This window comes from Pezoporus wallicus, unplaced genomic scaffold (genome assembly GCF_028554395.1).
Source record: "Pezoporus wallicus isolate ANWC-B61680 ecotype Strahan unplaced genomic scaffold, APGP_CSIRO_Pwel_v1 contig_7274, whole genome shotgun sequence".
Taxonomy (NCBI): Eukaryota; Metazoa; Chordata; class Aves; order Psittaciformes; family Psittacidae; genus Pezoporus; species Pezoporus wallicus.
This window is the reverse complement of record NW_026637137.1, coordinates 403885-428405: the sequence shown is the minus strand read 5'-3', so window position 1 is coordinate 428405 and position 24521 is coordinate 403885. Positions and strand designations below refer to the sequence as shown.

At 37.6% G+C, this 24521-nt stretch overlaps 1 protein-coding gene across 1 annotated transcript in view; it reads left to right on the top strand.

Annotated features, from left to right (window-relative positions):
• Window positions 1–24521, top strand: part of CNTN1 (contactin 1) — a 138703-nt gene that overhangs the window by 57476 nt on the left and 56706 nt on the right. The window contains exons 3-12 of the mRNA XM_057403655.1: window positions 9249–9378; window positions 12038–12210; window positions 15437–15532; window positions 16548–16754; window positions 17979–18075; window positions 18230–18411; window positions 19444–19568; window positions 21534–21651; window positions 23115–23265; window positions 23744–23871. Coding sequence (XP_057259638.1) covers window positions 9249–9378; window positions 12038–12210; window positions 15437–15532; window positions 16548–16754; window positions 17979–18075; window positions 18230–18411; window positions 19444–19568; window positions 21534–21651; window positions 23115–23265; window positions 23744–23871 — 1407 coding nt within the window. The remainder of the gene's footprint in view (window positions 1–9248; window positions 9379–12037; window positions 12211–15436; window positions 15533–16547; window positions 16755–17978; window positions 18076–18229; window positions 18412–19443; window positions 19569–21533; window positions 21652–23114; window positions 23266–23743; window positions 23872–24521) is intronic.

Here is a 24521-nt window from a genome sequence, read left to right as displayed (position 1 = left end):
TTCTCTTCTCCAGGCTGAACAGCCCCAACTTCCTCAGCCTATCATCTTCATACAGGAGGAGCTCCAGTCCCCTGATCATCCTCGTGGCCCTCCTCTGGACTTGTTCCAACAGTTCTATGTCCTTCTTATGTTGAGGACACCAGAACTACACACAATACTCCAGGTGAGGTCTCACAAGAGCAGAGGAGAGGGGCAGGATCACCTCCTTTGACCTGCTGGTCATGCTCCTTTTGATGCAGCCCAGGATACGGTTGGCTTTCTGGGCTGCAAGCGCACACTGAAGCCGGCTCATGTTCATTTTCTCATCGACCAACACCCCCAAATCCTTCTCCGCAGGGCTGCTCTGAATCTCTTCTCTGCCCAACCTGTAGCTGTGCCTGGGATTGCTCCCACCCAGGTGTAGAACTTTGCACTTGTCATGGTTAAACCTCATGAGGTTGGCATCAGCCCACCTCACAAGCATGTCAAGGTCCCTCTGGATGGCATTCCTTCCCTCCAGCGTATCAACTGAACCACACAGCTTGGTGTCATCGGCAAACTTGCTGAGGGCGCACTCAATCCCACTGTCCATGTCAGCGATGAAGGTGTTGAACAAGACCGGTCCCAACACCGATCCCTGAGGAACACCACTTGTTACTGGTCTCCAGCTGGACATTGAGCCATTGACCACAATTCTTTGTGTGCGGCCATCCAGCCAGTTCTTTATCCACCAAGTGTTCTATCCATCAAATTGATGTCTCTCCAATTTAGAGACAAGGATGTCATGCAGGACAGTGTCAAATGCTTTGCCCAAGTCCAGGCAGATGACATCAACTGCTCTACCCCTGTCCATCAGTTCTGTAGCCCCATCATAGAAGGCCACCAAATTGGTCAGGCAGGATTTCCCCTTAGTGAAGCCATGCTGGCTGTCACCAAGCACCTTGTTTTTTTCATGTGCCTTAGCATGCCACCCAGGAGAATCTGCTCCAAGATTTTGCCAGGCACAGAGGTGAGACTGACTGGTCTGTAATTCCCCGGGTCATCCATTTTCCCCTTCTTGAAAATGGGGGTTATATTTCTCTTTTTCCAGTCGTTGGGAACTTCACCTGACTGCCATGATTTTTCAAATATGATGGCCAGTGGCTTAGCAACTTCATTTGCCAGCTCCTTCAGGACCCGCAGATGGATCTCATCAGGTCCCATGGGCTTGTGTACATCCAGGTTTTTAATATGTTCTCGAACCAGATCCTCTCCTACAGTGGCCCCAAGGTCTTCATTCTCACAGTCTCTGCATCTGCCTTCCAAGATTTGGGTGGTGTAGTTAGAGCCTTTGCCAGTGAAGACCAAGGCAAAGAAGTCATTCAGAACCCCATCCTTCTCCAAATCCAGGGTAGCCAGTTCTCCTGATAGCTTCCAGAGAGGACCCACAATGTCCCTAGTCTGACTTTTATTCTCTCCGTACCTATAGAATCCCTTCCTGTTGTCCTTAACATCCCTAGCCAAGTTTAATTCGAACTGGGCCTTAGCTTTCCTAACCTGGTCCCTAGCTCCCAGACAACATCCCTGCATTCTTCCCAGGTTGCCTGTCCTTGCTTCCACTTATTATAAGCCTCTTTTTTTCCTTAGAAGTTTCCTGAGCAGCTCCTTATCCATCCAAGGAGGTCTCCTGGTCCTCCTGCTGCACTTCCTTCTGGTTGGGATGCAACATTCCTGAGCTTGCAGCAGGTGATCCTTGAATATCGACCAAGAGTCTTGGGCCCCCCTGCCCTCTAGGGCTATATCCCATGGAACCTTACTAAGCAGGTTCCTGAAGAGGCCAAAGTCTGCTCTCTTGAAGTCCAGGGCAGTGAGCTTGCTGCACACTCTTCTCACCGTCCTGAGGATCTTGAATTCGACTATCTCGTGATCGCAGCAATAGATCGAAACACAGTATCTGTGGTGTCAGTAAATGATATGTAGCAGTATTGAATTAAAACAAAAAACAAACAAACAAAAAAAACAACAAAAAATTGTGGAAAGTTCTGAAAAGGAACTGATGAATTAGCTGATATGGTGGAAATTATGTTCCTATATGCTTAATAAAATCACTATTTCAATACTTTTCTCCCTAAGGTTCATGGAGAAAAAGGTATATTGCTATAACATCCACTAGAGGATATTAAAATTTGGCTAAGGAACAGCTGCAATGTTACCTTTAACATATGAGGGTATAAGGACAATAGTATCCCTTCATGCTTGACCTTCTCCTTGTTCTTTGGATGTTTGAGCCCTGCAGACCAAGTCAGAAGCAGAAAGTGCAGTTACACTTCTGGTGCTGCACTGGAGTGGATTAATAATTTCTTTAGGGCAAAGCCTGTTTTCTTAGTAGTGCCTGACCATGTGCTCCCTGACCTTTTGCAGAGGTTTCTAGATGCTGCTGCAAAATAAGTAAAACCAAGCCTATAATAATAGGTCCCTCATCAGGTGTAGGAGTAGGCTGTGCCATCCCTCCTGAAACTCAGCAATTGAGGAAATGGGGACATAAATTGCTGTTACTGTTCCTGTTGTTGCTAATGAGGGTGTTATAGCTACCTCAAAAGGTTCAGCTCCAGGAGGAGGTTTTGATTCTGATTTCATTCCCAGGAGCAGGCTTTGGCTAGAAGGCTCAGCTGAGAGACTATAGGTCATGTTGCACATGTATGGGCAAGTAAATTCATACTCTCTTATGGGAATATTTGTCACACTTTATTTTAACCATCTAAATGTAAGGTATGTGATACAGCTGTCTCCATGGTTGATGAAGAGAGAATGCAATATCCAGATTACTTGGTGGAAATGCTTGTCTGATCCCTCAAAAGAAAACCATATAAGTAGTTTGGACAAAGTCCATAATTTTTTAAAATTACATGGGATAATTCCTACACTTTATGTCAAGAGTCTTACTTCAAACTTATTACAGTAGACTAGAAAGTAGTCATAGTAGAAGGAAAGAAGAAAGGAGTTACTATTTTTGTCACGAATTCATTTATTGAACTCCTCTCTGTCATTTCATTAAGATTTGAGATACTGCAGTACTGCAAAATCTAATTATCTATAAGACAAATCTTTAAGAGCATTTTGTGTTCCATGATTTGCCACACACAAAACAACCCCTAAAAATATCCACAGTATGTTTGCACATCTCTGTAACTGAGACTGAGTAAGACAAAAATAAGCAATTAGGTTATATTTAACTTTCTATGTTGGAAAAATAACCCCAAGAACTGTTGCTTTTCTCCTATGTACTAAAACCAATAAATCACAGTAATCTTTAATAATCTACATACTTTTAACTTCCCTTTCTGGTTCTAATCACACACGGAGCAGTGCCCACAATTATGAGCAGCTTCACTTCATGACATTATCCTTCATCTATGAGTAAAATCGATTTTCAAAATTAATTAGATGCATGTAAGGTCTGAATTAGATAATAGTAGAATAAATTGACTTGTCTGAAAGTGATTTGGATGACTGGTATTAAAAGAAGCAAACCAACGCTGCTTCAACAGAGGAATTTTTTTGTTCAGCACTATAACCCACTGAAATTGATGTCTTGAGTTCAATATCTTATGCTGTCTGTGGTAATAACAGGTCGGTATGGCTGCTTAATACTATGTAGGATGTAAATATTATATTTATGTTTATGACTTCCATTGCATATGAAGAGCAAGATGAGTGGCTGTGCTCAAATGCCCTTGGTGCAGTTTTCTCCTCAGTATTTCTTACTAATACATGGAAAGAACCAAGAGGCCAGTAAACTCAGATCTAATGTGAAATCTTTTATTAAAATTAGAAAGTTCAATAAAAAGGTCAGAGTGCTGAAGATATTTAGATATAAAAATTTAGATGTTAAAAAGAAAACTCTTTTAATGGTAATCATTGTTAGACATTGGAACAGATTTGCTAAAATAAATTATGAAGTTTTACTTACTGGAGGGGTTTTAGAATCAGTCAGAAAGACACTTTTGTGAGATGATTCGCTGTGGTAGATCTAGTAGGATCTACTAAGATTAGGTAGGGAGAATTACCAGGTAGTCAGTCACTCTTTTTTAGTGACTTTTACTAATAAGAAACTCAGCAGGTCATTTGTTGTACTTAGTCAATTAAATCAAAAGGAATTTAAATCAGAAGTGAAAAACTGGAAGGCACATTGCCCTGAATATTAGGAGTACAGGTCTTGGACAGGCTGGGACCTGGATATGAAGAGTCTAGATAATTAGCAATCTGACAAAAATGTGTTGTCACAATGGGGATAATGCCAAAACAAACGAAAAAAAAAGCAGTGGGTAAGGAATTTTCTGAACAACTAATAAAATCGGACAGATATTAAAAAAAAACACAGAGTGTTTGCTCAGAACAGGTTTTTTTTAAGCATTGCTTAGCTGGGCTCGATAGGAAGGAAGTTGGGAAGAGTGAAGAAGCTGAGGTCTGCTTGTGTATGTTTGTGTGCAGGTGAGCCCTGTTCACCCTTTCCTAGATAGTGAATTCATAGAATTTCCTTCACTTTTTCCCTAAGACTGTCCACATTTCTGCCCAAAAATTATACCCGTGTGATGATGTCTACATTGGACAGTATTTTCCTGGCACCACGTGAATTTTCCTTTTTCTCTGTTTCAGTTCTTGTGCTTCCCTGACCAGTTGAATCCAAAGCAGTTTTCTAGTTAATGCCATCTCCTTTCTGTAGACATACCTATTTCTTTTTGTCATGATAATGTCAAAGCACCCCAAGATCACTTTGCCATTCCCACAAGATAGCCATAGACCTAGCATCTGCATCCTTTCTTTTTCGTAGTATCCCAAGCTTCATCCTGGGATGTTCTTGCCACATATTTTCTTCTGATCCTCAAAGCCCAAACTGACCAAGTGACAATACTCTCCCCACCCTTACTCAACTTTCTTCCTGTCTGCAGTGAGCCAATATAAAGGACATGTAAGGAGATCTCCTAATATCATGAACTAAATGAATCATTTTCCTAAATGTGTTTTTAATGAAGACCTGGAAGCTAATCTGGAAGGTTATAGAGTTAATGTAGGGTATTTTTAATTACAATAACTGCTTTTGATTTTGACAAATCAGTCCCTTCCCTTCTTCCTGCCAATGTTATGGTGACTTATAACCAAGGCAGCTATGTTCAAGTCATTCAGTTTTTAAAAATCAAATCAGAATTTGTCTGCTATGTTGTTAAATGTATGACAGATTTGTAGCTGGTATGAGCAATTTAGTATCAGTGTAGTTGGAACAATACATAGAATTAACAAATTTATACAGAATTATATTATGGAAATAAATACTGAACTAAAGATATATGCTCTCTAACAACAACAGGCAGTGATTAGGCTTTTGGAAATAAGATATGAGAAGTGGACCTGGATGGTGGCTATGTTGAAAAGTTCTGCATTACCTTTATAGATAAATATAATTTCCTTATCAAAGAGGAGAAGGATGTGATAGGGAGAACCAGGAGCAGGGTGCATAGAGGATGCAAGGCCATTTGAATGGGCAAATAGTTTGGACGTGGAAGGACATGAGGTGAAGGAAGATCTGCAGATGATTGATACAAGGATGACTGGCTACTGATTTGTTTTTAATTGCAGGGGGTGGGGGATTAAAACATAAGTAATACAACAGGACCGTATATGGGCTGGAAAACCTCTTTGTCTCTGTGTTCTGCATTAGTGTGTACCATGCAAAATTAAGTAGTTTGAAAGCTAGTTAGTTTTCTAAAAAGATGTTTATATAGAAAATTTCACATTTCCTGAATTAAATACATACAGAATCAAGATGCACTGATTAAGCCTTTTTGTCGTGCCTTCCTTTTTCCTCTTCTGCTGGAGTTTGTTGAGATGACTTGAAAAGAACTGCCTCAGGTGGTTTCTGGTTGTTATTTTCAGACATCCTTTTGGTTTCTTTTCTTTGACTGTGTTGGGTATTTTATATTATGATCTCTCACAAGCTTGTGCAGGGACATAAAGGTGCATTAATATAATTTTGTAGCTCATCTGTAAGTAGTAGTAAGGCTTTCAGATATAGGTCTTACTTAGGAAGTAGCTCTTCCAGATGGTTCAGTTAAAAAGACAACATTTTTCCACACAAAAGGTGGAAGCCTATAGCCCTGCCTCTATTCCACCCTTTGCACTGGCACAGCTCTTCATCAGTGAAAAAATTAACTTCACTAAACTGACAGAAAAGTAACCCAGACAAATAGAATTGAATAAATTTCCACTCTCTTTATCTTTATCAGATACCTAAGAAGTCAGACAAGCAAGAGAGGTGTTGCAGGAATGTCTGGAGGGAAAATGACACTGCCCATCTGGAAAGTGTTGCCTGGAGAAGGGATGACAGGACCAGCTTCCAGCAGTAGTGGTTCTTATACAGGATCCATGATCTTGTCAGCTGTGTAGAGATTTTCTTAACCTTTGTGAAGGCTTCCTAGTACATTTTGACACTGACAAGAAGTCTGAGCCTTGTTGGCAGAATTTACTGAAGAGTGCCTGGAATACTCAGAATTAGATGAGAGCCTTTACTCCAATTCAAAACATAAATCACAAGACAGGTACACAGAAAATGGGTCAGTAACAGTATTTGAAAGATCAGGTAGTCCATCCTTTTGCATAAAGCATGACCAGAACAGATGAAACGTGCTTTTCTTCTCAACCTTAGTTTACCTAATCCGTTCATTTTCTTCTTTCTTGTCCAACTTATTTCTCCCCTTTTTCTTGTTGGCACAAATGCGATAAGCTGATCTTTTTCCTTGTATTCTTAGTCTGCCCTTCTCTGTCTCTAATCTTCCTCACATAAACATGGTACTTCACTTAAAGTGTGAACTTTCTTGCTGAGCCTTTCAAAAACTCTTTCTCCTCACGTTTCTCCTCCTTACCGTTTCATATCACTGGTCCACACTCACATCTGAGAATGAAAGATTTATCAGTTGCCACACCTGACATTCAGTCTGTGTATCTTTTTCTGCTCTGCCAGGCATCTGAAACCAGATTCATAATAGATTGCAGCAGAAGTGCCATTCTAAAGCGTATTTGATAGGTGTGAGAAACAGACATTCACTCAGTATAATTCATAGTGCTGGCAGGATTAAAGATTTATGCCATTAAACGCCTAAGTGGTCTATAATATCATTTGAGTCCTAAGGTGGAAGAGTCAGCTGTACAGGGTACAGTTATTTGCTGCAAGGGGCCGTTGTCATTCTGTATTCATACTTGAAACTTGCACAGAAAGTGCTATCAGGTTTGTGGCTCAGTCATTCCAGGCTTCAAGCAAATATGTGATTCTTGCCTTTTCAGGCTGAAGGCACTTCTTTTGCTCTAGCGATATGTAGATTTTTACATCATATTGTACTTTAATGCATGAAAAAAAGACCATTTTTCAAAACCTCTTCCTTTCTTTCTAGTGACCTTATTTGCTTCTTTGAAAGACTTCTCATTACATGTGTTAGCTCTTTAAAATGAAGTTGCCTGACCATACATGTAGCAGCATAACAGTGTCTTCTTGACCTGCTCCTGCCCTCAAGGCATGAGGTGATTTTTTTCCACAAACTTGAACTGGAAAGGGAACTCACCTTTTATCTGTAACCAGTCTTCTGCTGGTGCTGTAATCCAGTGTCTGTCTACGAATACGGAATTAAGGAACAATAAAAATGATAGCTGTGGAAAGATTTTTCCTGTATATATGATATTTTAACATTGACAATTTGCATTCTTTATTTATGTAGGTATATCCTTTCTTCTCTTTTAGGCTTTCTAAAAACTGTTTAATTTAGAGTTGTTTTATAACCAAAGGCAAGACTTTTAACAGAATAGTACTGAATCATAATTAGGTTTAAGGACATGAATATGTTGCATTGCCTTGATCTGTGAAGGTTTTTGAAATGTAGTATTAGAAGACACGTACTGGATTTTATAGGCAGCACAGGTACTATTGTGAAATGTTAGGATTTTTCTGTCCTTAACTGTTGCTTTGGGAAATTTTTAAGATGAAATGATTCAGTCATCTGTGAAGAGACTGGGAAAATTGTTTGGTTTGGTTTTTGTCTCCTTGTATTATAAGGTCATTTTCCAGACTTCTGGCATCTCTAGGATTTGGAGCAAGGCTCTGAACTTGACTGGAAAGTGAACCTGGTAGCAGTCATGTACTAGTTTGTTTTTCCCATGAGTTTGCTTACAAGTGTCCATACTGTTGGTTCAGTCTCAGTAGAGATCTGTGAGAATTAGACAGCTGTGTTGTCCGAAAATTTTACCTCCTCACTGTGCCATTCTATGCCTGGAATGTACATTTGCCATTTTCACAGGAAAAAAACCCAGTTACATCCTGGGTTTACTGAGCAGAATTTTCCCAGAACATTCCACTATTGCTCCTAGTCTTGCTTTTACAGATGCCAGAGAGCAATCTTGCATGTTTGGGGGAGATCATACAGTGGTTTGGGTTGGAAAGGAACTTAAAGATCATCTAATTCCAGCCCCAGCAAATAAAGGAGAAGGGAATGCAGCAGGGACAGCCAGAGCCTAAGACCTTTACAGCAGCATCAGCAAATGGAGGGTAAAGATGAAAAAAAAAATAGTTTGTTGACAAAACTATTTGACATTTATTCACCTTTAAGTGCTTGAATTTAAAAACTTAAATTATTTTCAATGTGGGATTTTTTTTTTTTTATTTTATTTTGGAGGGGAGAAAGTTAACATATACATATATCTGAGCTTGAAAGGAAAGATAGAAGTATGTTCTTGACACAATGTAATCCTCAGCTTTGATCTCCAACATAAGGGGTTTTGTCTGGTGCAGTAAAGAGGCTGAATATGTAAAAAACACTGGATCTGATTAGGATATAAATAAGGAACACCTACTATTTGGATAGTTGTTCTGAAACTGGACCTGTCTGATAAGTATTTGTTGGCCTCTGAAGTAAGTTGGTCTTACTGCATTTCTAAAGGGCATAACTTCAATTCATAATTATCTCAACCACATTTGGCATAATGATATTTAAATAATAGTAGAGAAGACATGGGAATATAGTTTTAGTTACTCTAGTTCTCAGAAGGAAGGTATGAACCAGGAGTCAATGAAGGAAGGCCAGCACTTCTGTTATCCTTACTGCTCTGGTTTTCTTGATGCATATAGAGCTTGATTTGGGGGTACTCAATATTTAGTCTTCGCATTTTGAATGTGAAAAGTGTGATGTAATTTCATCTTAAGGTTGACTACTAACTAAAAAGTGATTAATTTCAAACTACCAATTTTTCAGAGGAAGGAAACAAAGGCTATGGACCTGTTTTTGAGGAGCAACCCATTGATACCATCTATCCAGAAGAATCTTCAGATGGACAAGTTTCAATGAACTGCAGAGCTCGAGCAATTCCTTTTCCCACTTACAGGTAACCTCTCTTGTTTTGATTTTCAGGTCTTAGGTATTTTACTCAGTGAAGGTTTCAACTCTGAAATGATTGGCTGTCTTAACAGGTTACAAAAGGATTACAAAAGGATTACAAATATTACAAGATACAAAGTCTTCAAGGCAGGGAAAAATGGAGAGATTTACAATTTCTGAGTAAGAACCAACCTTGATTCAGTTTGCCCAAATGTCTAGTCAGCGTTGAAGACAGTACGTTCCTTTTGTGTTAGAAGTTTTCAGCTTTTGAAAGGAATACTGATCCATATGCAAGCAAAAAAAAAAATCTTTAAAAAATAATTAAGAGACCATGTTTCTAGGTAAGGATGATAGACATTTAAGTCCTTGCTCTTATTGATTCAGAACAGCTTTTTTTGTTGTAGCTTACCCTGAAAGAAGAATGACTGGCTGTTGAACCTGGATATTCTACATCCTATGTTGCTTTTGCATCTACTGCTGTACAGAGATGCTCAATAATGTGTCAGCTCTGCTACTGAAGACATTAAAAAAACTTTATTCTGGAAATACTTTTCAACTAGTTTAGTAGGGATTCAAACATGACCTCTTTCACAGTATTTGTGGTCATGTTAGTAGCAGAGCAATCCTGCTTTATTGTGTGACCTCTGGGTATCCATATGAGTTTGTCGGCCATTATCTGCTCTATTATGTACAGGAAGATATCCTTAAGATTGTCACTATTAAGACCATGACTAATTTACAACTAGTCAAGGGCAGAAGACTGTTGTCATCATAGTAAGGGGCAGATACAATGTCTTGCCAGTAAAAAAAGTTCAATTTAATTAAATTGTTCTCTGATCCTATGATCTGCATCCAGTACTCACTTAGGTGTTTTCCTAGATTCTGACTTCTAAGACAGAACAAGCAGTTGAGTCTGTTTGCCATTCTTTTAAATGTGTTTAAAATGTTCATTGCCTTTTTCTTTAAATATGCTTACCGATTGTCTGCATGTACAGACCCACCTGTGATTGAAGGATTTCAGGGGGAACTACAATACCCCTTTTAAATATGATCCCTGTCTCTAGTATATTTACAAGTTTTTCTACACTGCATTTTGCTGTTGCACTTGTTTGCTCTCCCTGTGCTTTGAGAGGACTGGAAATGCAGAGGTATCAGATTAGATACACATAGGTTCAATACCCTTCTGATACTCTTCCCCATGACTTCTAGTCTTTCCAGAGACTCCTCCACCCTGTCTGCAAGACTATGTAAACATGCCATCTTTAGAGTGATCATGGGCTCTACGTAAATTTTAGCATTCTTCGTATCTGTTATGGGCTCTGCAAAATCTGAGCTCTTCTTATTTTCTCACATTGTTATTTTGTCTCAATATATTTTACCTCAAATATATTATTTTCATTTCCCAGACTGCCAACAGCTCATGAGCCAAGATTTTCCTGTCTCAGAAGTAGATAAGTCCTTCCTGCCACATTCTCATTACAGCATAAGCTGTTCATTTGACAGTTATTCCTAGGTATTTCCTAACAGAGGATTTATTATTTGTAATGCAGACTTACAGTATGTCTCATAGGACTGAAGTGATGCCTCTAAAATCTTGTAAAACCCAAATGCTATTTATTGCACCTTGAAAATCCTGCAATTTCATTATTTATTTTTTATTTATTTTTTGTTAATATCACTTTATTATTGTTTCTTTCCATCACAATTGCAATTTCAGTTTCCAGATGGGTGTTCTGTATATTTCAGTACATCTTTGATAAGGAAGGAAGACATAGGGCATGCATTCTCATTTTCAAACATTAATGCCTATCTTTACTTTGTGGCAAAAAAAAAAAAATATTTACACAGAAGTAATATTATGATGTTTAAATGTTTAAGTTGCATCTTCCCGGCTCGTGCTCCGGAAACGTGCAGTTTCTTTCAGAGAAGGTTATGGGCTCCCCCTTGTGGACGCAGTAATAAATACAGAGCTATCGATGGTGGGTACTGGTTCTCACTCCATGTACTAAGTTCTTTTAAATCAGTATGGGCCAGACCTAGGCGACCGAGTTTCCCTCCTAGTTCCTGAAGTGCAAGTTACAGAAACTCAGGGGGCTGTCTGTGGGGTTTTACAGTAGTTAAGGTGAGAGTGTCCAGCAATTTTCTGAGTGTAAGAAGTAGGTCTTGAATCAGGCATTCCACTGTTTCTGCACTGACTTCACTGGCCTGTTAGGCTGTATGAAACGTTTTCATCCCCCACAGCAAGTTTTCAAAAGGCTCTTAAAAATTTCACTACTCCATACTTTAAAGATGCAGAGGGAGTATTTTCTTAGCTAATTTGGCCTTAAATAACTATTTGATGATATGTTTGCAATCCAATACTTGATTACTATCAAGCTCGTTCACAGCCAACTCAAGCATCTTCTGCTGCATGGCCAACAATCAGGTTTTAACCTATCTCACATCTCTGAGAAGGCTAACGCAGTCTGAGACTGTTATATTTAAAAAGATCTATGGAGTTCAGATCTGTGGCTCTTGCTGAAGAAATACATAAAACATACACAGAAGCGTATTCATACCTTCCTGTATAGCTTATAATGATTCATGAGTTATTTTTCAAAACATATTTCTTACCAGGCTTGGGTTTTGGGGCCAAACCTTACATCTGGCTTTTCTTTTTTTAATAGGTGGAAACTCAACAACTGGGACATTGATTTAACAAAGGATCGCTACAGTATGGTGGGAGGCAGACTTGTTATCAATAATCCAGAGAAATCAAGGGATGCTGGAAAATATGTCTGTATAGTATCTAATATCTTTGGAACTGTCAGAAGCAGTGAAGCCACTCTGAGTTTTGGATGTAAGTTGATGTTTATGTCAAAGCATAGAAGCTGGATTGTCCTCTGCTAGCATATGCTATTGCTGTATTGCTCTGTAAAAATAATGTGTTGAATGGCTTAGTCTGCAGAGATCAACACATAATGAGTTTTGTAAGCATTTTATATTTTTTAGCATTCAGCTGATACATCATCCTTCTCAATGCTTTATTGTTAAATTAATAATTGAAGAGACTTATGGAACCAGATCTTGAGATAATAATGTCCAGACTCTTTTTAGATACGGTAGGAGATGAGGAGAAATAGTCACAGAGGAAAGATGCAAGTGAGGGCATATGATGAGGAGGTGCTGCTGCAGTGCAAACACAACTGAGATGCCTGCAGGAGAAAGGCATGGCACTCGCTAGTAAGGCATGCTCTCTGACTCCTAGGCTGCGATGAAGACCCTGCTAGGGGACATTTCTGTCAACTTCTAAAAATCATGAACCAGTCTTGTGAACGCATGCATATGCACAGACCTGCACTGTCAACAAATGCATGCATTGGAAAAAACTGATGTACTACAAGAAGAGTAATATAAAATTTTGCTGACTGAGCACAGTGTTTGGGATTTTTATTTTATTTTGCCTTAAGATGCTTTTTTTCCTCAATGTATTTTTTCATCAGAGAACAAAAATAGGAATCCACAAAAAATTAATCCTCTCTTACCACTGACCGTTCACAAAGGCCTGTGTGCCTTTTAATGCTGAGAACATCTGAGAACACTGTCTTTAGTAGAGCTGGATCTTTTTAGCTCCAGTGCTTTAAAACCCATTAAAATCTTTTTTAACTTTTACACACATCCTCCTGAAGGAAGGAATTTTATCCTGCAGGAGTATTTAGTGGCTTTTTGGTGTGTGCTGAGCAAAATCAGAGATGATTCACTGTTCTACTTGCTGGGAAGCAGTTTCAGAATAGTCAAACACAGCAACTTCACAGCAGAGAGGCTGCAAGAATGACAAGGAAGAGAAATTTGCATACTCTTTAGCTACTGCTTGTATGCTTATAGGAGTAGAGTGATTATGCTAATTCTTTCATTCTAGCTAAAAATGAATTTCTTCCAATTAAGGGTTCGTGGAATCACACGTTATAATTACTGAGTAATAACTAAGTAGTGCTTATGCAAAGAAGATATTAAGACCCAGTCAGAAACAGAGCATTTCATAAGTGGGAAAAAGGTATACAGTTTCATCTCAATAATTGAATGACTTTCCCGTGCCTGGTCTAGACTATTTTATTTCAGGACTAGCATAATGTTTTACATACACAAATTGCCTCTCTGTTCCCATGTCTATAAATATGTGGTGGCCGTCCTAAATATTTAGAAGTTATTCAAGAATACTATAAACAAAATGTCTACACTTTAAAATAGCTAAAATAACTTAAAAGCAATGATAGGTTTTCCTTTCATCAAACCCTACACCATGCATATGCAAAGCAGTATCAAATTAGAAACACATTTTTTGCTAATGATTGTAGTTTTTATTTTTTCCTATTTCTGGAAGAGATTTGAGACACTAATCTGTTCCAAAGAAAGCAAAATTGAATAACTGTGACAAGTATGTATGATGATCAGGAGATCTGAAACAAGAAAATGGATGTTTTAGGAAGAGATCAGTCAGTATTTTGAGGATACAAAGTAGTTGTGGAGGAAGGTCCATGCTGGCAAGTGGAACAGGAATATACTCAAACTACTGGAGATATATGAATAGAGGTATTCCAATTTTTGTGAAGAGCTTCCTTGACTTTGGGTACAAATCCTGTCTGGTCAAACAGCTAATTCTTACTGAATCCATATGGTAAACTTGGTTTCTTTGTTATCAAAGATTAATATTCCACATTAATTGGGAGCTAGCTGTGGAGAGCTGAATACAGTCATTGCACTAAGGCACAAGGTAAATATAAATAAAATAATAATCAGAAGTCCTTAAAGAGTGCCTGCCATTTAGGCATTGATCCAGTCAGGATCCTGTCACTGTGTTATCTACTGGTCTGTTTGAGCAGAATAACCATTAATATTTCAGAAGACGGAAGAGGCGTCTTTCCCTGAACTTAACTTTCCTAGAGTTCTTTTCATGCATTTGACAAAACTTAATGACATTTGCTTCTTAGATTCTTGTAGTCATTCAGGTCTGACAGTTATGGTTGGCTTTGGAGGAATCCTTCACCTGTACCATGTTTAGTAAATGTAGCAGCTGTTTCGAAGTTAAGAAATTAACTATTTTTAGATAATGCAGACTGTCTACTGGATCCATCTAACAATACATTGTATTTTACAGTACTGAATAATCTCTGTTTCCTTCTTAATATCTTCTAGCATGCAGCTCTGTCCTGATTTTTTCTTGATTGTTTCTGGCTGGCTGCTGTTAGACTTAAGTTTTAGTTAGATTTCATATCCAGCACTGGCAATTTAGTAGGACTGGATAGCTGCCTACCATTGAAGAAAGCTGAAGTAATCTGAATGAAGTTAGCTTAAATGGTTTCTGCGGTAGAATATTGCATTCAGAGTCTGTGCATGTGGCTGTCACGCATATATTGTTTGCACCACCATAACATTTAAAGGATTCCATTTGTGATCTCTATAACCTTGCTGCACTTGGTGACATGGAGAAGCTTCACAAGAGAAGCTTCCCTGCCTCAAGATGCAGATAATTTCATTTCAGATGGGATACATAAATGAGTGAAAAGAAGCAGCAAATTGCCATTATTGACCCTGTTGCAACTGTTGTCTTATCACTGCAAATACCATTACTATTCTCCCACAGTCTGTGGGATGATGTGTAGCTCCATGAAGGAGTTATCAGGGAAGGCAGCCAGGCCATTTTAGAGAAGCCACTTTAAGTTACATTAAAGGACTAAACCTGCATTTTTTGAGAAACCAAATGAAAAATAACCTAAAATTCTTCTCCTTTCTCTTCTTGGGATTCCTTCTTCAAATGTAGCTCACTTGGCTACCCTTAGGGATATGTTCTGCACAAGGGTGTTTTTCTGGCATTTATGATTATGATGACTAAAATACTGTAAAAAATTCATTACACTTCATAATGACAAAGTTAAAATGAGAAAAACTGGTATTATGGGTCCACAGATATCTATCTACCATATATTGTTGTATTTCTGTGTTAATGTCTACAGGGCTGAAAATAATAATAAAGAAAAATTCTTGTGTTAAACCCCCCCATTTTTCCTCCTGCATTCTTTTTAAAATAGACCTGGATCCCTTTCCACCTGAGGAACGCTATGAGGTTAAAGTGCGAGAAGGTGTTGGAGCAGTGCTTCTTTGTGAGCCTCCTTACCACTACCCAGGTAATTCAGCATAAAGTGCTTCATTTTCAACTGCTTAACAGTGGAAAAGAAATAAATATTTATTTTTGAAAGTTTCTTTTAATTTTACTTAAACAGTAACTTTCATGCAGCTTGAGAATCACTGTTCAGGTTAGGTTTCCATTTTGTATATGCCTATAGTTGACTACATGTAAAGGATATTACTCAATTTGCAAATAGATTTTGATACCTAAATTACTCAGACTAATCTGGCTAATGGAGGGGAGGCTTGTTCTACCATTCAAAAGACCTGAGTAGATGGTGCTGTATCCCAGACTTTCTGCTGGCCTTGAGCAAGGCCCAGTTTCATTCCACCTAATGAAATTACATCAATAGAAATGGCCATGGGCTCTTGTTAAAGTCATGGAACAGCAGTAGGCACCAGATAAGATTATTCATGCTCTAGAAGTGCCTTTTTCTCACCATTAGCTATTGAAGAGTTCTTTAGGGATTATGCCCATAAATTCAAGTATTTGCAGTTCCATTCGGAGGGCTGAATTCAGGTGTTAGCATCTCTTTTATCTTGTAAAATAGGATAATGTTTTATTTTTCATACTCTGTGTCTAAGTATTGCAAGGCATTAAAGAACTGAGATATATTGCTAGTTAAAATATTCTAAGGTTTTGTCTAAATTGCAAGGCTGGTGAGGGCTTCCCAGCTTCTCAGTTGTGTGAGCTAAAGACCCAGCTGCCCATCTCCTCCCACTCCACTCCAGTTCCTATGGGAAGGCTGTGCCCAAGGGGAGCTTCACACACTGTAACTGGGTGCTCAGTAATCTGCACTCATGGCAGCAGTACTCCTGTGTTCAGTGTAGACGGGTATTAGCTGGCTACTGAGACATGTATATTATATTCTCTCCCACATAGCTGCATCTCCCAAAGGAAAGATCTATAAGCTAGACATCAGAGTGAAGTAATTTATATTCAGACAGGATTCCATGGGTTAAGTAGGTGATAGTATTGGTTTTTAATATTGACTAGAAAATATTTTTCTCCAGATGACCTCAGTTATCGGTGGCTTCTAAACGAGTTCCCAGTATTCATTGCTTTGGACAAAAGACGATTTGTGTCACAGACAAATGGCAATCTTTACATTGCGAATGTAGAAGCATCAGATAAGGGCAATTATTCGTGTTTTGTGTCCAGCCCATCAATAACAAAGAGTGTATTCAGCAAATTTATTCCACTTATCCCCCAGTCTGATCGTAAGTATTGGAAAAAGTGTTCAAAATGTTTGTGGTTTAATTTTGCTCATTTATAAGTACTTTCAGCTCTGTGAGGAGAAGTACGTGGCAAGTTATAATGACTACTGCACAATGTCATTTAGTTTTCCAGGTACAGGGGTTAAAGACATTCCCATTCACAGTGAAATCTCTGTGAAGGAAATCTCTCTGAATTCATATACAAATTTCCTTTCATACTATCAAGAACAGAGTTCTCATCCTCAGAGTCCTCATCTCTTTTGTGTGATAAGCCCCTGTACTCATCCCAAAACCTTTAATATTTTCTCTGACCTTATCTTTGGTTCTAAGTGATATTACTGTAAAGCAGAAACTTCATGTAAAAATTAATGAACAGCATCAGGAATTAATTTTTTTCCCAGCAAGTCCCCCATGAAAATGGAAAATCCTTTTCCCCTGCTGAAATTTCCTATCCAATGGTGGTCTAAGAGCTTTGTGTCTCAAGACAGTCCCCATGGCTTTGTCTTACTAGATAATTCTTTGCCATTTCTTCATGAAAAATGCATATATTCCAAACGGTAACCACGTTCCCTTTTGCCACTTCAGACTGTCAGTCACTAGAATCTCGTAAGCTCCTCATTAAGATTTCAGTGACCCTTTTATTTGTTAAACTTTCCATATTCCAGTGAAGTACTGTAATTGAATTTGAGTAATTACAAATCAGTGATCTTTGTCCAAATTTTCCATGGCCAATACTCATACTGAGATCTTCATCTAGAATTGCAAGAGGAGTCCTACAGGGATCATCAGTAGGTAGATTTGATTACATTTGTGTCCCTGTGCCCTCATTAAGATGTAGATTTTCTGGCTCTAATTCCTTCATACCCTTACTAAGATAATAATATTAAATTCATAATAATTCAGAATGTTCCATTCTGTAAAAGAATTTGTGGAAAAGAGAGAGTCAGTCTTTTGTCTACCCACATGCACAGTACATCATCACACTTCAAATGCAAGTATATGTTAAAGCATTGTGCTGTAAAAATGTTAGGCATTACCATCCAGAGAAAGATAACTAGTTGTTGAGTAAAACAATTCTACATTACTATTAAAAGTTCAGGGCTAAATCAGACCTCATGAATGGTCAAGCTCCATGTGAATGATTTTGTCTGGAATTTTATGAACATTTTTCTTGAGCTGTATTTTTTTCTGATGTGCCTTTCCTGAAAATCTCTTTTTTCATCTTAGGTGCTAAAGTATATCCTGCTGATATCAAAGTTAAGTTCAAGGACACGTATGCTCTCCTAGGGCAAAACGTGACGCTGGAGTGTTTTGCTCTTGGGAAGTAAGTGTATTTTAAAGTTATTGTAGAGCACTATTTGCTTTCATATTTCAGGGAATGAAAAGACATTTTTCATCATCAAACGCTGTTTTGTAGTCTGCAGTTTAACAGCCAGTTCTTGAACATGCTGATTTGTACTTTGCTGTACCTTTTCAAGTCCGGTTCCTGAACTCAGATGGAGTAAATACCTTGAACCCATGCCAGCCACTGCTGAGATAAGCATGTCTGGTGCAGTTCTTAAGATCTTTAATATTCAGTATGAAGATGAAGGACTTTATGAGTGTGAAGCTGAAAACTATAAAGGAAAGGATAAGCATCAAGCAAGAGTTTATGTACAAGGTAAGTAAAACAATTTTATTCTTCACAATCTATGTTGCTTTCACTTATGTTGCAGATATTTTTGTTTCCACAGTTGATGTCAGTACTGACTCATAGCATCATCTTGACACGCTGCTGTTCAAGCTAATAGGGCAATATCAAAACTCACGCATTGAATGTCAGGCGTTGAATACCAGGCATAACATTTGAGTATTAATTGAACAGCTACTTAAGTTATCTGGTTATGATAGCTGTGTATACACCTTGACATAGTAATGACATAGTAATGGAAATTAAATAAATTTAGAGTACTTGAAGTGAAAGAATTTCCAGGAAGAAAAGGAGATGATTGGATTTGTTGCACTTTCTTGTTTCCTCTTTTGTCTACTCTGTCTTAGCTCTCACTCTTACTAGTTACACTCAACTATTTATTCCTTCAGCCTCTGTCCCTTCTCTTCATGCATTTGGCTAAGTGAGGGAACCAAAACATTGCATCTTACCTCTCATAGTGGAATCATTCCAAGTAACCTGACTGCCTTGACGAAGACTTGTGCCACATAACTGTGGCATGAAAAGGTCATCCATAACATCTGAATTACCTTCGGGAGATTTCTGTCTCTTCTCATTGACTGTACAGAAAATCTGCCTAGTTAAGACCCTTGGTTAAGTGCTTGAACTTCACTGGGAGAAATTCAGAATTGGTGTGGGAAGGTTGTTACTGTTTGTAATAGGTAAAGGTACTAAATAGGTTCATTTCCTTAGCAAACCCAAAAATGCTGGGACATTTTCAATATTAAATTCTTAATTAGCTTCTCTGGACCAAAGGAATATTTTCTTGGAGAACCTTTCAGTACTTACATGGTATTACACCATTTTGTGTCATTTAACTGTCATTTTATGGTATTATTGAGTAATTTCAACATTGTATAATTGACAGGTCTGTATAAGTGGCAACATAACTTTGGACACTCGTGAAAAAGCAGTGGAATTAATACAACATAATTAAATATGTATCTGCTATATTTACAAGGCATCATGGTTATTATCTTTCAGCTTCTCCTGAGTGGGTAGAACATATCAATGATACAGAGAAGGATATAGGCAGTGACCTCTACTGGCCTTGTGTAGCTACAGGCAAGCCTATTCCAACAATTAGGTGGTTGAAGAATGGCGTCGCGGTAAGTATATTGCCATAGATAATACAGGATTGATTGATTAACTGATGGAAATTATTTTCTGAAGCATGCATTATTAAAAGGTTAAAAGAAAATCAATTATCATGATACGAATATTTGCTGATCCACTTGCATTAGGCATTAAAATCTATTTTATAAAGTTTCCTCTGAGTCTTCTCTTCGGTTTTCTGAGGATATGAAGAATTCAGCATTTCTTTAGGCTATTTAATATTCAGTCTGAATTATGAACTCGACTTTTGACCACATGTTGGGAGGTGGATATCCCTTTTTCTCCAGTCCTCTTTATCTAAATGCTATTTTCTTCTCTCTGGATAAAAAATGTCTATCAGCTTATCTCCAGAAATAATCTTTTTTACCACATTAAACGTGAGTATGTCTTTCAAAGTGTAAGACAAAATAGAGTCAGTGGAGACAAGAGAAGAAAGGGTAATTTTTAAATTACCAGTGCTCCTGTTTTATGCTTTTCCACATTTTTCCTAGCCACAGTCTATTGCAAAATTCCATTATTTTAGGTGATGTGAAGTTTAAATGAGTACCATTTGATAATTTAAATTTATTACATTGGATATTTTCTCTCCGGGCATTTCAACAATGTAATATCTATTGCTTAATATCTATTGTATGATGTGTCATTAAAGAACAAAGAGGATAGAAGAGGGCACAATGTAATGTTGCATCTGTTGAGCTGTGGCAGCACTGATCTTGGCAAGCAAGCAAAAAAAGACAATGAGGCAGCATTGGTTTGCCTTTATGTTTTAAGAAAAATGTGGGAGCTTGGAGGGAGAGTAGAGGTATCACCATCTGCCATATGGAGATGGCTTAAACCAGGAAAAACAATGCTCCTTTCTAGCTTCAGTAGTTATTACAAACAAGTAATTTAACAAATGAATTGCTTGATGGTCCCCACTCAGCTTGGCTTTCACTGAGAAAATCTCCATGCTGGATTGCTGAAAGCGGTGTGTAATTCTGCAGTAGTACACCAGAAGATTATGCTGTGTGTTACTATTATGAGATGATTTCCAAATGGAAAATAGCAAAAATATTTAAATTGCCTTGAAAATATAGCTTGCTTCTAAATTAAATGATTTTTAATTTGGTGTTTCACTTAGCAAAAAATAAAAATTTTCAGAAAATCTGAGTTAAACATTTTTTAAATAAAAGTGCAGGATATGTATTTCCTTTAATCTTTTTCAGATAAATAGTATTCTTTTAATCTTCCACTACTCCATGCACTCCAATTTACTCATATGCAAGATTTAAAGCTTTTCAGCTTGATTTTGACAAGAAAACAGAATTCATTAACATGATCTTTCAAAAACAGACATCTACTTGTACTTTACAAAATGCACCACCACACTTTTTGTACTTTTATACGTAATTGTTTAGAAACAGATTAAGTACTTTATTTTGATTTACAGTATTTTCTTTTGGTGTTAAAACAATGTAATAGAAAATAATTTATGCTACCTCTCAGAGGAATCGTCTGAAAAACTTCTGCCTCACTGGGACTTGCTTTGACCTTTTACTGTTGTAAAACGATGTACATACAACAGAAGGTACTGAACCGTGAGTGTAGAAAAACAAAGCTTATGTGCATAAAATGAATTTCATTTCTTGTTTCTTATTTCTGAATCAGTAGTGTTTACATTAGTATGGTAACAAGGGACTGAAGAGTAGGTGTGTCAAGTGCCACTCAGCTAAGACTTTTCCATCTATATCGACACTGAGTCTGTCTTTAAAACAAGAAGGTGAATAGATTGTCATAAAGACTGAAATGTAACGTGGGTAAAATAAAATCTCACTGGTGTCTTAATGTTATGTGAGGAACTCTTTTCTGAATGTTGTCCCTAAAAAAAATAAAATAGAAGATATGTGGAATACATATAAATTCATCAGCATACATAGTCTATATGAATATCTTGTTGTTTTATTGATTCTGTGTTTTAGTTCCGGAAAGGTGAACTAAGAATACAAAGTCTGACCTTTGACGATGCCGGCATGTACCAATGTATAGCAGAAAACACACATGGAATTATTTATGCAAATGCTGAACTGAAGATTGTGGGTCAGTAGGATTACTTGCTTATTTTCTGTTTCAGGTTTGAGTAAGATAGCAGTCATATTTGCAGGCATAGTTTGGTAACAGATTCCTGTGAGGATAAAGCTAAAAAGCCTCGCTCAATCCAGGGGCTTTGTTTGAGCTCTCTATCTTGTTTTTGACAACAAATTGAGGAATCAAGTTTCCAATTTGCAGGAAATATTTGCTATATTATTCCTGATGTTTGCGTGCTGCTGTTACCTCTCAGATGAACTGATGGTACAGAACTTACATGAAACACGTAAGGATTACCGACTACCTTCTCAAGCTTGCAAAACTTGAGGAGCATTTTCTTTTTAGCTTGTCTATGTCCTCTCCTCTGTGGGTAAAATATGCTTTTTTAAAACCCTGTTGTCAGTCACCAAGCCTTTAAAGCTCTGCCTCTTCACTCTGTCTTTTGCTTTTGCTTTCTACAATCTGCTATGACCAGCTGCAATGGTTGTGTGCAATATAGCTGTTCCATTTGATAGCTGGATGTAGTCATTAATCCACTGTTTTACGAAGGAACATACTATTGAAAGTTAGACTTTCACATCCAGAGTGCTCAGGCTTAAAACAATTTCTGACATTTTTACTGATGTCATTAGAGCAGGCATAACGGCTGTATGATACGGCTTTCCTAGGAGATTTCCTTGCAGAAGTTACCCTGGGTTCTTTCCATCTCATGCTTGCCTTCAGACTTTCCCAAGTGCTAAACTATCCTTGTCTTCCCCAACCCACTGCACAAAAATACAGAGTTTTTCTCTGTACTGCTTTAATGAACTTATAGCCCTATTTCTTTAAGCTGTGTCCATTCGATGAGATGCAAAATAATTAAAAACATTTTGGTTTTTATTTGGTTACAAGTAAAGAGAAAATGAGTAAGCAAAGATCTAACCTCAGTGTGTAAGAGTGGTGCCTGTTGCACTCATATCTCATTACTCTTGTAAATCTGAGACTGCATCTAAGACGAGTCAGTCAAACAGAAAACTACAAAGAGGAGGAAGGGTACAATCTTAATGTTCCTGGGGGAAGTAAAATCACTGAAAAGTAAAACAAACTATTGTTTGAAAATATGATCGAATGAGCCACTTTATGCAGAAAAAGAATCTAAATTTTATTAGGACTGATCAAAAGGCATTTGAAAAGGAGGAACTTTCTATTGATTTTGGCGGACTTTGATCTTGTTAGATTAAATTTAGATGGAAGTCCAGAAGTCAACAGAAAGAAACCTCTAGCATAAAGCAACGTATAACTACACAATGATTTTTCCTATTTTAGATCAGCATCTATTTCTCAGGACATCATTTATCATTACTATTTTTCTTACTGATCTGAATAATGGATATTTGCATACAATTCTATAGTTTTGTCATTTACTTCGTGTTGCAAACATTGTATTTTGCAGAAAAATCACTAACAGCAGTGCTTTTGTTAATTTTCGCTTTCAGCTTCACCTCCTACTTTTGAATTGAACCCTATGAAGAAGAAAATCCTAGCAGCTAAAGGGGGTCGTGTAATCATTGAATGCAAGCCCAAAGCTGCTCCTAAGCCAAAATTCTCCTGGAGCAAAGGAACAGAACTGCTTGTAAATGGGAGCCGGTTAGTATTGACTGTTAGGGGACACTGTGAGTCTTAAAAATGCTGCCTTATGTTTGTATTTGTCCTGTAGGTTAGTTCTCACTTTTGCAGACTTCAGGAGCAGGAGACTGTGTAATTTTAGGAGAACAACCTGCCAGAATATTTCAGCCAATGTGGATCCAAATAGCTAGAGGGGTATCCAACTGTGTGGTGCTGTTCACATTTCAGAATTGAATGGCATCACGAAACTGTAAGAAAACTATTAGAATGACTACAAGTAAATGAAAGTACATTCTCTGGCTCCAGCAGACGCCTCTAATCATGCCACAGTCTAATAAAATATTTTTTCAATAAGAGTGTTTATAAATGCAGTATTTAGATGTGAGCTTCCAATAGACATCCGTGGTTTGTTCTTTCACTTGCTACTATTCTACTGAAAGTACTGCTTTCTGATATAAAACCTAATTTCTCTTGATGTATTTTTTTACACCTTCAATAGCATACGTATCTGGGATGACGGGAGCCTGGAAATTATCAATATCACAAAGCTGGATGAAGGTCGCTACACTTGTTTTGCAGAAAACAACCGAGGAAAAGCTAATAGCACTGGTGTTCTGGAAATGACAGGTAAACCTGTAAATTGCATTAATTTGTTTTGGGTAGAATCACTAATTTTTTTCCAGCACTTGCAAACCATTTTATATATTTTTAATTTAGTTGTTCATTAAATAATGATGCTTTAAAAACATATTGCTCAGTAGAAACAGAGTATGTTTGCACTAGTCCTGAGACAGTATCTCAGTTTTCAAGGTTGATTTTGTCATTAGAGATTATTAAATCTCATCCGTTAAATTGACACATTTTAATGCATTCATTAAAATTGGTAGCTTAGCGCTTAGACTAAGGTGTGATCCTGGGGCCATGACTCAGACAGAAATGGCGCTCTTGCTGATGTTCCTTAATTTTTCCTTTCTGTTTTTCTTGGTAGAGTAAGCAAGTTTGAGAGAGCATTTCAGTTAAAGAAACATGTCTTAAATTGGTGCAATAGGGACACACGGCCATATGACTGCACTAATAAATTCCCTTCTTTTACGGGCACTAAATTATCTTCTTTTATGGGTATTAGTATTTACTGATGGAGTACTGATATCCTTAAATGTATATTTTAAACCTGATATCAAATAAATAAATAGACGTAGAATACAGACAGGAAAGATGACATTCATGAATAGCTATGTCTGTTAGGAATCACTCATAGTAGAAGAATAATTTATCAA